General features: G+C 41.6%; 1 protein-coding gene across 8 annotated transcripts in view; it reads right to left on the reverse strand.

Annotated features, from left to right (window-relative positions):
- The window catches only part of Ankrd17 (ankyrin repeat domain 17), a 140,149-nt gene that overhangs the window by 19,000 nt on the left and 107,042 nt on the right, over window positions 1-14,107 (reverse strand). For all 8 annotated transcript variants that reach the window (XM_029477247.1, XM_029477246.1, XM_029477250.1 and 5 more), the window contains 5 exons: window positions 13,286-13,402; window positions 8,875-9,046; window positions 7,690-8,137; window positions 7,057-7,212; window positions 4,431-4,580 (listed from right to left, as the gene is read on the reverse strand). In XM_029477247.1, the coding sequence (XP_029333107.1) occupies window positions 4,431-4,580; window positions 7,057-7,212; window positions 7,690-8,137; window positions 8,875-9,046; window positions 13,286-13,402 (1,043 nt within the window). The remainder of the gene's footprint in view (window positions 1-4,430; window positions 4,581-7,056; window positions 7,213-7,689; window positions 8,138-8,874; window positions 9,047-13,285; window positions 13,403-14,107) is intronic.

Genomic DNA, 14,107 nt, shown 5'->3' on the forward strand with positions numbered 1-14,107 from the left:
GATGGTTGTGAGCCACCATGTGGTTGCTGGGATTCGAACTCTGGACCTTCGGAAGAGCAGTCGGGTGCTCTTACCCACTGAGCCATCTCACCAGCCCTCTCTCTCTCTTTTTAATAATTTATTACTTTTTATTTTATGGGCATTGGTGTTTTGCCTGCATGTCTGGATACCCTGGAACTGGAGTTATAGACAGTTGTGAGCTGCCATGTGGGTGCGGGGAATCGAACCCTAGTTTTCTGGAAGAGCAGTGTTTTTAGCTACTGGGCCATCTCTCCACCTACTCTACCCTGAGAACCCGCTTTTCAAAATGTACTTATACTATAGCTATTTTAAGTACAGCCTTTGCACCCTTATAATGTCATAAGCTGTCATCTTTATTCTTAGAGAGTATTTCAGCAGACACACTTGTTGAGTTTTCAGGTTAAATATTTACACTGCCACTACTGATTACGTTACATTAGTAAGTTCAAATTCTAAGGATATCATTTTACAACAAAATCTATAAAGTAATTGAGAGAAAATAACTCCCTGCTTTAAAATGTGTAAGAAATTTATTACAAGAATCTAGACAAACTTTTAATTATCTCAAATTTTTATAACATTACTTAAAACACATCATAAGAATGTATTCATTAGAAAAAATCCTGAGAATAATATTCCCAAAGACTCATACTTTGGGGGATGGGATGTGTATGTGGGGGATCTCCCTACAGAGCTCTGGCTGTCCTGGAAATCATTATAAAGACCAGGCTAGTCTTAAACTCAGAGGTCTGTCAGCCTGCCTCTGCTGAGATTAAATACCTGTATTACAACTCTTCTAAAATTATAATCTTTTAAATACATAAAGGCTGAGGAGATGCCAGTGTGTCTATGCTTGGCCCAGGGAGTGGCTTTATTTGGAGGTGTGGCCTGATTGGAGTAGGTGTGTCACTGTGGGTGTAGGCTATGACCCTCACCTAGCTGCCTAGAAGCCAGTATTCTGCTAGCAGCCTTCAGATAAAGAAACGGGACTCTCAGCAATGCCTGCAAATGCCTCCCTGGATGCCACCATGTTCCCGCCATGATGATAATGGACTGAATGGATCTCTGAACCTGTAAGCCAGTTAGATGTTGTTCTTATAAGAGTTGCCTTGGTAATGGTGTCTGCTCACAGCAGTAAAACACGAAGACAGAAGTTGGTACCAGGGACTGGGGTATTGCTGTGATTGGCCTGACCATCTTTTTGTTTGGAAGAATGTGGATTTTGGGACTTTGGATTTGGAAAGCACTGGAATGCTTTAAGTGGGTCTTGGAAGATTTTGTTGCTGAGAGTGGTTTGAACTGTGTTCATCTGACCCGAGAGGTTTTAGTGGAGACTTTCCTATGTGGCCTAGAGACTGTTTTGTGGTATTTTGGTGAATGTGACTGCTCTTTTTGCATTGTCCTAGGAGTCTGCCTGAGGCCAAGGTAAAGAGATTTAGATTCCTTTGAAAAAGGAAGTCTCAAAACAGCCCGGGGTAATTTCTGTTGTGTGGTTACTAAAGTTCACTCTTATAAAAAACATTTCAATTAAAAGAACAAGCTGAGAAAGGACAAATATAAAATTATGGTTGGAATATTAAAGGGGCACCCAGAAGTAAAATGGAGCTGAATCCTGTGTTCACAGATAGTAAATGAATTAAGGGAGTAGTGAGTGACCTTGGAGCAAAATCCACCCAGCTAAGTTTAGGTCCAGGCGTGGTAGTACACACCTTTACTGCCAGAAGAGGAAGACAAGGAGATCGGAGTTCAAGGTCCACCTAAAACAGAGCAAGTTCTAGGTGAACAAAAATTTAAATCCTGGCTTGGTGGGCCACACCTTTAATCCCAGTGTTTTAGGAGAGAGGCATACAGATCTATGAGTTCAAAGTCAGTTCTCTGAGTTCAAAGTCAGTCTACAGAGCAAGTTCCAGGACTGCCAAGCTTAGGCAATGAAGGAGTTGGGAAACAGAAAGCTGGTGAAAATGTAATAGAACAAGAGTGGGCCATGTTCCAGCCCCAGCAAAAAGCGGAACTCAGCAACTTTGGTTATTTGGCTCTGGCTTTAAGAGTCCAGAATAGAAGGGATTACTGGGTTAAATGATGCTGGTTAGTTGGAGATAAGAAATTAGTGGTGAGAGGGCTGGAGAGATGGCTCAGAGGTTAAGAGCACTGGCTTCTCTTCCAGAGGCTCTGAGTTCAATTCCCAGCAACCACATGGTGGTTCAAAACTATCTGTAATAAGACCTGGTGCCCTCTTTTGTACTGCAGATATACATGCAGGCAGCATGGTGTATTTATAACAAATAAATCTTAAAAAACTTGAATTAAAAAAAATAAATTAGGGGCTGGTGAGATGGCTCAGTGAGTAAGAGCACCCGACTGCTCTTCCGAAGGTTCAGAGTTCAAATCCCACAACCACATGGTGGCTCACAACCATCCGTAACGAGATCTGGCGCCCTCTTCTGGAGTGTCTGAAGACAGCTACAGTGTACTTACATATAATAAATAAATAAATCTTTAAAAAAAAAATAAATTAGCTGGGTGGCACACACCTTTAATCCCAGCACTTGGGAGGCAGAGGCAGGCAGATTTCTGAGTTCAAAGCCAGCCTGGTCTACAGAGTGAGTTCCAGGACAATAAGGGCTACACAGAGAAACCCTGGAAAAACCAATAAACAAACAAACAATAGAATAGTGGTGATTAAGAGACCAGCACCACTAAAGTGAAATCTTCTGGGAAGTGTTTTCTGAGAGCACAAAGAAGTTGCGTTCCAGAGATTGTCGAGGTACTTTCCCCTGCTGCAGCTGTCTTTTGGTAATGTGTAAGAGTCACCCAGGTGGTACTGGTTTTGAAGGCATGAAGGGGTCATGATGAGCAGCTGAGGCCTGGCACTGAGAGAGTCCATGGAAGGCCATTGGTGAAGGTGCAGCCCTAAATGCAGTTTGGCCCAGGACTGAAGGGGTCATGCAAAAGAGTTGAGGTTAGACACTAAAAGGAGAGCCTGTGAGAGGCTTCTGGTGAAGCCTAGTTGTAGTGGGAGACCCCAGCTTATTGGAGATGCCAATACCACAGGATGATCATCAAGAACAGCAGCAACAGTGGAGTGGATCAGCTGGAGGTTGGAGTGCTACAGAGAAAGAGAAAGAGATGCCAGCCCTTTGGAGGAGCCCAGAAGATCATGTGTGGATCCCAGATATTGAAACAAGAAGCTGTGATACTTGGAGATCCCAAAATGTTTGAGATGTCAGAGCCATAAGATATCTCTCAAGACATGCTTCTAACAGGGTGTGGAACCAGTCCAGGAAAAGAGAAAGGAGCTGGAGATCTGAAGACCACTTTGACATCAGACATAGAGATGCAGAGCGTCTGGAGTATGCCCAGCTGTTTTCCTGTCTTGATTTGTGTATTACAGTTAAGCAATTGGATGGATCTCAGAAGAGACTTTTGTAATTTCTTATTATGCTGTGGCTAGGTATAGCCCCCCATAGATTCATGTGTCTGAATAAGTCTATGGGGACCAGGGAATGGAATGTGATAGTTTGTATGTGCTTGGCCCAGGGAATGGCATTATTTGGAGGTATGGCCTTGTTGAAATTGGTGTGTTCCGCCGCGCGTGGTGGCACACACCTTTAATCCCAGCACTCAGGAGGCAGAAGCAGGCAGATTTCTGAGTTCGAGGCCAGCCTGGTCTACAGAGTGAGTTTCAGGACAGCCAGGGTTATACGTACAAAGAAACCCTGTCTTGAAATATCAAAAAAAAAAAAAAAAGAAAAAAAAATAAATTGGTGTGTTCCTGTGGGAGTGGGCTTTAATACCCTCATCCTAGCTGCCTTGAAGCCAGCATTCTGCTACCAGCCTTCAGATGAAGATGCAGAACTCAGCTCTGCCTGCACCATACGTTCCTGGATGCTACCATGCTCCCACCTTGTTGATAATGGACTGAACCTCTAAATCTGTAAGTCAGCCCCAATTAGATGTTGTCTTTATAAGAGTTGCCTTGTCATGGTGTCTGTTCACATAGGAAAACCCTAACTAAGTGTCTTAGTGGATAAGAGTGCTTCCTGCACAAAGTATAAGGACATGAGTTCAAATCCTCAACACCCATCTAAGAGCTGAGTGTATATAGCCCACGTGAAAATGACTATAACTAATGCGGATGGATCTTCATGGATGAAGATCCTGGCAACTCCGGCCAGTCAGTATTGCGTCAACATCAAGCTTCAGGTTCACTGAGGGGATATTATTTCAAGGGAGCAAGACAGTGAGATACCACAAGAGGGGGAATTCTTCTCTGGCAGTGTGAGTGTACATACAATGACTTGTGCAACACACACACACAGATACACACGCACTCCCCTACTCAAATGGTTCTTATTCTGTTGAGTTACAGTACAATGAAACACAAAGAAAACACAAAACCAAAGCGTTACCTTATAGTTATTATCCGGTCTCCAGTCTTGTCTTTTTGCTTGTCAATATCTATGTGTGCACCAGTACATTCCCGGATAGCATTGATATTACAGCCACCTCGTCCAATAACTCTGGATATCACCGTTGATGGAACAGATACTTTTTTTGACCTGTTTAAAAGTTCAATCAACAATAAATTAGTAAATTAGTATAAAACATTAGTGGTTATAATGAAAATAATAAAGTTTTACTATTAAGGGTTTTTTTTTTTTTTGTTAATTATTACTATACATGGAGAATTGACCTGCTAAATAAGCTTGTATTTATTCTTTTGATTTTAAATACTGGGTAAATACAGGATCTCAGTATGTATCTTTGGGTGGATAGAAAAGTAGATACTGGCCTGCCTCCAATGTTAGGATTAAAGGTGTAAGCCACCACACACCAGCTTTTTATTTATTCTTAATCCAGATAAACAAACCTTTTGTTGAGACTGCTATAGACTATGGTGACTTTGGAAGTTAGACTAAATGTACTTTTTTATTATGCTGTGGCTAGATATTGGGATTAATTAAAAGGTTCCTTTAATCCCAATAATCTGGAGGCAGAGGCAGATGGGTCTTTGATTTCTAGGCTAGCCTGGTCTACACAGTGAGACCCTGTCTTAGCCTAGCATTTCACATCTTGCTGCTTTCTTTTTTTTTTTTTTTTTGGTTTTTCGAGACAGGGTTTCTCTGTGTAGCCCTGGCTGTCCTGGCACTCACTTTGTAGACCAGGCTGGCCTCGAACTCAGAAATCCGCCTGCCTCTGCCTCCCGAGTGCTGGGACTAAAGGCGTGCGCCACCACGCCCGGCCTTGCTGCTTTCTTAACTATCATCCTATTACATCCCTGAAGCATATACTAGGTAGCTATGTACTGCAAATTCTTGTGATACAAATCAATAGGGATGGTTAAAGGATCTAGTTTAGCCTAAAGTCCAAGAAAGGCATTTTGTAGGCACTTCTATGTTTGACTTAATTATTTCTGGTGTTTTATCTGATATATAATTCATTGAACTCACATGAGGGGGACAAAAAGCCTACTAGAAATTAAACGAAAAAAACCCACCTAAATTAATCCTCCAAAAGCTGGAAGTTGGTAGCAGGAAGAGCAGTGTTAATCAGTGGGTACCACCTGTGTGGGCTGTGTAAGAAAGACTGTAGCCTAGCTTGGCTTCCAAGTCAAACAAGCTCGTCTCCAACTCTCCAGTTCTTAGACTATCGGCATAGATTATCATGCATGGCTTTGCAAAATTACAATGACTTTTTTTTACATTGTATTGCAGGACAACCATGTGTCCTATGAAACTCACAGGACAACTTGGAAGAAATGGTTCACTTTATGTGTGTCTATATGACTGACTGCATATCATGTATGGGCAGGTGCTTGTAGAGGCCAGAAAAGGATGTCTAATGTCCTTAAGCTATGGTTACACAGGCAATTGTGAGCTGTCCCATATGGGTGTTAGCAATTGAAAGCAGGTACCCATAAAATTACAATTTTACTTGTATGTTGTGAACAACACTCAAACTCACTATGTAGCTGAGGATAACATTAAACTACTGATCCTCCAGTGCTTCCATTTCCCAAGTGCTACCTGGCTTGGCACATTTATCTTCAAACTGATATATAAGCTGGGGAGATTGTTCAGTGGTAGAGCACTTCCCTAGCACCGGGAGGCCCTTGGTTTTTTTTTTTCTCACCATTGCTGAAAAATAAAAAGGCCTACGTAAGTTCCTAACAGTAGCTTAAAGAACACTTCATAAAGTCATAGTCTAGCTGAACATGGTAGTAATCTCACAACTCAGGAGGTAGAATGAGGTGATTTTGATAGCTTTGGCCCCCACTGATTCGTGTGCTGAATGCTTGGCCATAATTATGGAGTGACACTTTGTGCATGGTTCAAGCTCTGCTCAATGAAGAAGAAAAGTCTCCTCTTGGTTGCCTTTGGATCAAGATGTAGAACTCTTGGCTCCTCCAGCACCATATCTGTCTGCAAAATTGCCACAATGATAATGGCCAGCCCCAATTGAAATGTTTGCTTTTGTAAGAGTTGCCTTGCTATGGTGTCTCTTCACAGCAACAAATCCCTAAGACACAGAGCGATCTAAGGAGAGCTCCAAGCTACCCAGAGCTACACAATCAGACCTTGAATTAAAAAATAAAAAAGTATGTGTGTGGGGGGTGGGGAGGTGGAGTTTGAGAGAATAAGCAATAATGTGTCATTTTTATTTTGAGCACTTAGGAGGCTAAATCCTGCCTCAACAGCCCTATGTGGTTATCCTAGAAAAGCACCGAGGTGAGGACAGAAAGATCAGAAGTTAGTCCAAACTTAAAACCTCATCTCAAATAAAAACACAAAAACTGGACTGCAGATATATTCATGAAGTGTTCACCTAGCATGGCAGAGGTCCTGGGTTCAATCCGAACAAAAAGGAGTCTCTTGAGAAGCACAGCTTTTCCCAGAGTTTATTCATGTTTGAAAGACAGGATTCAAAGCTTTGCAAAAGGCTGTCTATTGACCAGATCGAGGTTTGGGATCTGATTGTGTCTGTAACCTTCGGAACGGTTCGAGGAGTCTAACTAATAAGCCAAAAGTCACTCACCGCCTTACGACCTCCTTCCATCCTTCTTCCCTCTTTGGCCCACGCTTAGGACTTGCTACTGTTAACTTCCCATTTGGAGAGGAAAGAGGAGACGGACCAGATTTTGTACAAGTTGACAGAGAATTACTGGTCCCTTCATTGACAGTCTCTGACAATCTTTAACAAAGGAGGGAAAGTACATTAATAATGATTGGGTAGTAGAAGAAAGTAGTTATAAATACCAATTAAGGCCATGAAACCAGTTGCAGAAATGAGTAATATGAATGCTAATATGTCTTATTTTGTTAACGACTTTCTTCTAATTTCTTTAACATCAATTGGTATTTAAGTTGAGACACTAAAAGAATGTTGAAGTCAACATGTAGCCCAAACTGGCTTTGAACCTTTGAACTCTTGCTTCAGCCTCCCAAACGCTGAGACTAAAGGCATGACCCATGCCCAACTTCACTATCCATGTTTTTCATAAGCTAAGTTTAACAATCACAAAAAATTACATAGTGAAAATTATTTATTTTCTCAGCATAAAATCTAAACAACATCTTAGTATTCTTTACCATACAAAAGTATTTGGTAATTTACTTGTCTCACAAGGTGTCTAACACGGCACCAGTAAAAGCAGAACTTGGAACTAACTTTATAGAAGCCTTGCCCGAAACGGATTTTCTCTCCTCTTTTGGAAATGTAACAAGAACAGACGGCTGCTTCTTGCTGGCCATCGTGGTCGTGACCACAGCCGACGCATGATTGTCACTCTTTCTGCTGCTGTTGCTGTTGCTGCTCTCGTCACTGCAGCTGGAAATCCTCATGTTGTCACTGTCCCCACTCTCGCTGGTGCTGCTGCTCTTGGACTCTCCATTCACCTTCTCTGGCTGACTGTACGAGATTGGTAGTGGATCATCAAATATAATTTGAACATTTTCTGGAGTAATTTTATTTTTCCTGTTTTTCCTCTTTGAGCTGGTTGTAGTTATGGTATTATTTCTTTTACCATGGGAACCTGCCAAAGTAGTCCATGTAGCAGATATTCCTATGGTAGTGGTGGTAGTGGCACTTGGAGGCTCTGTCAAGACTTCAGGTTCTTCTGTAAAAGCAGCAATAGTGAGTTAGTCATTCACTGATGAGACTGATATGACAGACAGCAAGAGAGAATATTTGGAAACAGTTGGGAATAAATCATTTATGGGAAAATACTCAAGTGGTCAATTATATGTGGTTATATAAATGTAAACAGTTCAAAAAAGGGGGAGAAAGACATGAACCCAAAGGTTTTACAAATCAAGAATGGAAGAAAATGTCCATTATCTACTTGAAAGATTGGGTTAAGGGGTTTTTAGAAGCAAGATGGTGGTGGCGTACGCCTTTAATCCCAGCACTCGGGAGGCAGAGGCAGGCGGATTTCTGAGTTCGAGGCCAGCCTGGTCTACAGAGTGAGTTCCAGGACAGCCAGGACTATACAGAGAAACCCTGTCTCAAAGCAAAACAAAAAAACACCAACACCAACAAAAATCAGTTTTTAGAATGTAAGTTAATATAATATAAAGTCGGGGAATAAGTGAATAAATGAAATGAAACAACTACATTTATAACCTGTGGTCATCAAATACTTAAGTAAAAACAACTGAGCAGACCAGAGACAGATCCAGCACTTCTTGCCTGGCATTCTGAGACAATCTAACCAAGTTGTGCACTGGGCCACTCACTCTGCACACCAAACAGGACTTGAACATGATCCTTTTACCTCAGCCTACCATATAACTGGAATTAGGGCTACTAGGTGCCCTACTGATTTTGAGTGCATGGTCAGCTGGAAAAGAATACCTTCAACTTTATGTTTTTCTTTTTCTTGAGCAGCTTGGAGTTCAAAGTTCTCCTTATTTTTGGCTTCAATTTCCTCTAATTTCCTTCTTTGTTCTTCCTTTTTTTTCCTTCTTTTCTCTTTTCGCTTTTCTCTTTTGGCAGCCAAAGCCAGCCTTCGACTTTCTTCCCTTAACTATTAGAAAAATAAAAATAAAACTTACTTTGAATAAAAGTAGACATGTAACATTTCTTAGAAGGCAATTTAAAAACATTAAACTTCACTGAACGGAACTTGCTGCTGGCGAGAGATGACACAAAGCACACTTAGCATACAGTAACTGTAGAGAGGGAGACACAGGTAGGGCAGTATCTCTACTCTGGGCAGAAGAATAAGCTCCAAGCAAGGCTTTCTTACAGACTTATAAAAGTAGAAGGATTGGGGGAAGAAAGAAGAGGCAGGCAGTAATGCACACAGATTAGGAGTATAAAATTGCATAGCGATCATTTTTATACTATACTATACTCTCCTTTTTTTGGAGGTACTATGTAGCTTTGGCTGGCCTTGAACTCACAATGTAGAATAGACTGGCTAAGCTCAGAGAGATCCACCTGCCTTTGCTTCCTGAGCATTGGAATTAAAGGTATCTAACTTACTGTCTTTAAGCAAGGCTCGCCAAAGTAAGGGTATGAGGCCAATATAAGCTACACCTCAGTCCCTGTCTCAGAAGAGAAGTCTGGGATATAGCTCAGCAATTATCACTTCAAAAAAATTTTTTTTAATGATTATAGGAATTTTTTTAAGGTTGAAGAGAGTTCAGGAGTGAGAAGTTATACTACTATGGCAAAAGACAGTTTGGCTCTAAGCAGCCTTGTTTGATGGTTCAATCATTTCTAACTTGAGCTCCAGCAGGATCCAACGCCTTCAGCATCCTCACGCACCAAATCATTGCTCCCCCTTTGTACCCCCCAACATACACACAGAATAATGAAGAAGTGGTAAAGGCAAATTTTTAACAAACAGTTGGCAAAAAATGATGTTATACAAACTGAAGATACAGAACAGTGACAGACTGCTTACCTAATGACACCTAGAATGAAGCCAGGCCAGGCAGGGAGGGAGGGTGATACAGACTGTCATAATGTTCAACATACTCTCTCACCCCCAAACTAACTACACAGAGCAGAACAGGCTGTATTCCAACTCATGGCGACCCTCCTTCCTCATGTTCCAAGCTGGGATTTACTGGCAGGAAAAAGTCACTTTCTTGTTTCCTGACTTTAAACATTCAAGTTCTGTCATTTTACACAGGAGTGGCGGGTAGTATCTTACTAATGAAACTAAAGCAACCAGGAACGGAGGATTTTAAAGGCAGGGGGAGGAAGATGAGGCCCTAACTGAGTTGGGTTATGAGCTGAGAATGTATATAAGTACACTGTAGCTGTACAGATGGTTGTGAACCTTCATGTGGTTGTTGGGAATTGTATTTAGGATCTCTGCTTGCTCCGCTCACTCTGATCTGCCCTACTCGCTCAGTCCCTGCTCACTCTGGCCCACAGATTTATTATTATACATAAATACGCTATAGCTGTCTTCAAACACACAAGAAGAGGGCATCAGATCTCATTACAGATGGTTGTGAGCTACCATGTGGTTGCTGGGATTTGAACTCAGAAGAACAGTCAGTTCTCTTACCCAGCCCCATGATTGACATTTTCTGTGAAAATTACTACCATAGATGATATTATGGTGGTGACTATTATGTTTTAAGCAAAAAAAGCCCTACTTGCCCTAGAATGCTGGGGAATGTTCTTGTAACTGCCTAATCTTGCACTAGCCCAGCATTCTCACTTCTGTGAACAAGCTTGCTTGCCCCGGACGGCATGTAGGCAACGTGTGCTTGACTCCTGTAGGTGGAAAGTGCTTCAGTGTACATTCTTGCACCTGGCGGCACAAAGGCATTATGAAATACATAGCTTTGTGAGTTTTGCCTTTATAAAGCCCTGACTAATGGAATTTGAGACTGCATTTTGAGAATGGTGCCTGGCACCATGAGTACACTGTCCCAGTGTCTGAGGAAAACCTCTTTGATATGTCTGAATAACAACTACAGACACATACTAATATAAAAATTATTTCTATTTTGTAAAAAAAGTAAATGTCAAGGCCTTAGACAACCTTAGATAGAACTGTATTCTTACTAAGTATTTTCAAAAAATCCTAAAACTATTAACTTTGTTTAAAGGGAAGATCTAACTTCAGTTGGCATATTGTCAGCCAGATATTAATGTTAAGTTTCAAAAGCAGGAAAAAAGGCCCTTTACCTTACCTTATCAAAGCCAACCTGGCCACCAGCTTCTCTCAACACTGCTTAGTCCCTACCTGTTATATGGTCCTCCTGGTTTGTATTCTCACTCTGTCTCTACCCTGAACTCTTCAGCCCAGGGGGCTGAGCTGTTCTTTCCTATATAATCCAACCATCTTGGTTATCTGTTCCTTTTGTACCCTTAACTACTGTACCTGGCTCCCTTCTCCTTCTCCCACCTCCCCACATGGTTAAAGATCATGTTTACTATGTATTCTCCCAGATATGCAAATGGAGTCAGCATCATGAAAAAGGACACAACTCAGCAGTTTCATATTTGATGCTATTCCAGAAGACTTGAGTTTGGTTCTTAGCATCCAACTCAGGCATCTCAGACACCAGTAGCTCCAGCTCCTGAGGACCAGACACCCTCTTCTTGGCTTTGTAAGCACCCGTGTATACATTCACAAACAAAAGAAATAACAGGATAAACATGTAGCTTATGGTTTTAGGTAACTGAAAGTCACTGGAGAGCAAGACCTCTGTCCCGGTTATCCCAGCAGTGGAAGGTAGAATCCAGAGAGTCAGGATAGACTTGTGGCCTTGTCTCAAACCAAAATAAACAACAAAACTGTATGATGATCCAGGGAAATAATGGATCAAAAATGAGGACTCTGTCAACAAGGAATAGTATACCACAGGTAGTTAGTGCACAATGTGGGGGTGTGCTGTTAAAGGTTTATCTAGTTCCTGGCAAGAGAGGTTAGTATTACTGGGAGAATAGAATAGTGGGGAAGATATGTGGGACTGTTCTTTGGATATTCCCATACTAATGTAGGATGAAATCTTTTTAAAGGTATAAAAAGGTAAGCAACATCCCTCCCTGGCCTCTGCATCAGCTCCTACTTCTGACTTGCTTACTTTACTTACAGTCCTGACTTCCTTCCAACAGCAATGTGGAAGTGTAAGCTGAATAAACCCTTTCCTCTCTCCAACTTGCTTCTTGGTCATGATTATTTGTGCAGGAATAGATACCATGACTAAGACCAGCATAGTGACAATTCCATGTTTTGGGGAGGACTGAGGAATTACTTTGGAACTCTGGTCTAGAGATCCATTCGTGTTAAGAACTCTGTAATATGTTGTGTAGAAGCTTGGAAGATAATGTTGAGAAAAATGCAGAAGATTGAGGGTCTGGCTTGTAAAATTTCATAGAGAAGATTAAAGACTCTTATCAGGGCCATTGCTATTTTGATTGTGAAGATTCTGTAGTTTTGGCTAGCTGGGGCTAAAGAATCAGCTGTGATTAATAAGATACCAGAACTACTAAAGTGAAACCTTTGCATTACTGGGACTATTGATGCTGGTTAGCTGGAGCTAAGAAATTAGAGGTGATTAAGAAGAGCATTATTGAGGTGACATCTTCTGGGAAGTGTTTCCTGAGAGCACAGAGGCTGTGTTCCAGAGATAGCCAAGGTATCCAGAGATAGCCTTGTGCTGTGGCTGGACTTAGTAATGTGTAAAAGTTACTCAGGTGGTACTGGTTTTGAAGGCATGAAGGGGTCCTGAAGAGCAGCTGAGGCTCTGTACTGTGAGAGGCCAAGAAAGGCTGCAAAAACTCAGGACTTGAAGGGGTCATGTAAAGGAGCTGAGGTTTGGCACCATGAAGAGAGCCTATGAGAGGCTACTGGTCCTAGTTAGAGTGGAAGACAGCAGTATTTTGGATACCAGTACCATAAATGACCACCAAGAACACCAGCAGCTGTAGATTACAGGCATCTGGAGCCTAGAAGACAAGATGTGTGCTACACTGTGCAGAACTGGAAAGTGACCCAAGCCCTTGAATATATACATAAAATATAGTCTATGGTTGTGGCTGAGAATCAAGAGAAATGTAGTTAAGACTAAAATCTAGATAGAATGTATCTAGAAGATTTTAAAAAAATTACTTTTCCCTTGGAGGGGGGGGGGGGAATCAATATTGCTCCAGTGCTATGATACACAGTCCAAGTAAACATTTAAACAGTTTTAGCAACTGCAACAATTTGAGACAAATTGAAGAGAAAGAAAACAGAATTGAACACCATGGATAAACTATAGAAGACGAAGGTATCACAGACATCTGTTACCTTTTCCAGGTCTAGCTCCTCCAGTAGTATGCTGGCATTCTTATTTGCTTCAGCAGCCTGCCTGTCTTTGGCTTGTACTATTGACTCCATACAAAGATGACACTTCTTCAGCATCTCCTACAATGAAAAATTGGAAATATTTCCAGCCTCAAACTGTAACTCACACTTAGTCAGAGTCTTACAAACATGATGTTCATTAAGGTCCTTAAAAACGAGCTGGGGGCAGGCGGAGTAACCTAAAAACATCTATGAAAGAGCTAATACACATTATCTTAGGTCTATGACAATGCATACTCACATAGTGTACATACACACATGCAAGCAAATAACTCAAACACATAAATAAATCTAATAACAAAAACAAATACATACCACAGCTATAATTTTTGCCCACTGGTTAACTTGCTAAAAAGAAATGGGATAGCCAGGCAGTGGTGGTGCTTGCCTTTAATCCCAACACTTGGAGGCAGAGGCAGGCAGATTTCTGAGTTTGAGGGCCCCCTGGTCTATAGAGTGAGTTCCAGGACAGCCAGGGCTACACAGAAAAACCCTGTCTCGAAAAACCAAAACAAACAAACGAGAAAAGAAATGGGATCAATGTCAGCAAAAAAAACAGATGTAAAGACATATACAGGGTCATTTAGTGATTTCATTCTCAAAACACACTTTAAAAAAAGCCGGGCGTGGTGGCGCACGCCTTTAAGCCCAGCACTAGGGAGGCAGAGGCAGGCGGATTTCTGAGTTCAAGCCCAGCCTGGTCTACAAAGTGAGTTCCAGGACAGCCAGGGCTATACAGAGAAACCCTGTCTCGAAAAACCAAAA

This window comes from Mus caroli, chromosome 5 (assembly GCF_900094665.2).
Source record: "Mus caroli chromosome 5, CAROLI_EIJ_v1.1, whole genome shotgun sequence".
Lineage (NCBI taxonomy): Eukaryota > Metazoa > Chordata > Mammalia > Rodentia > Muridae > Mus > Mus caroli.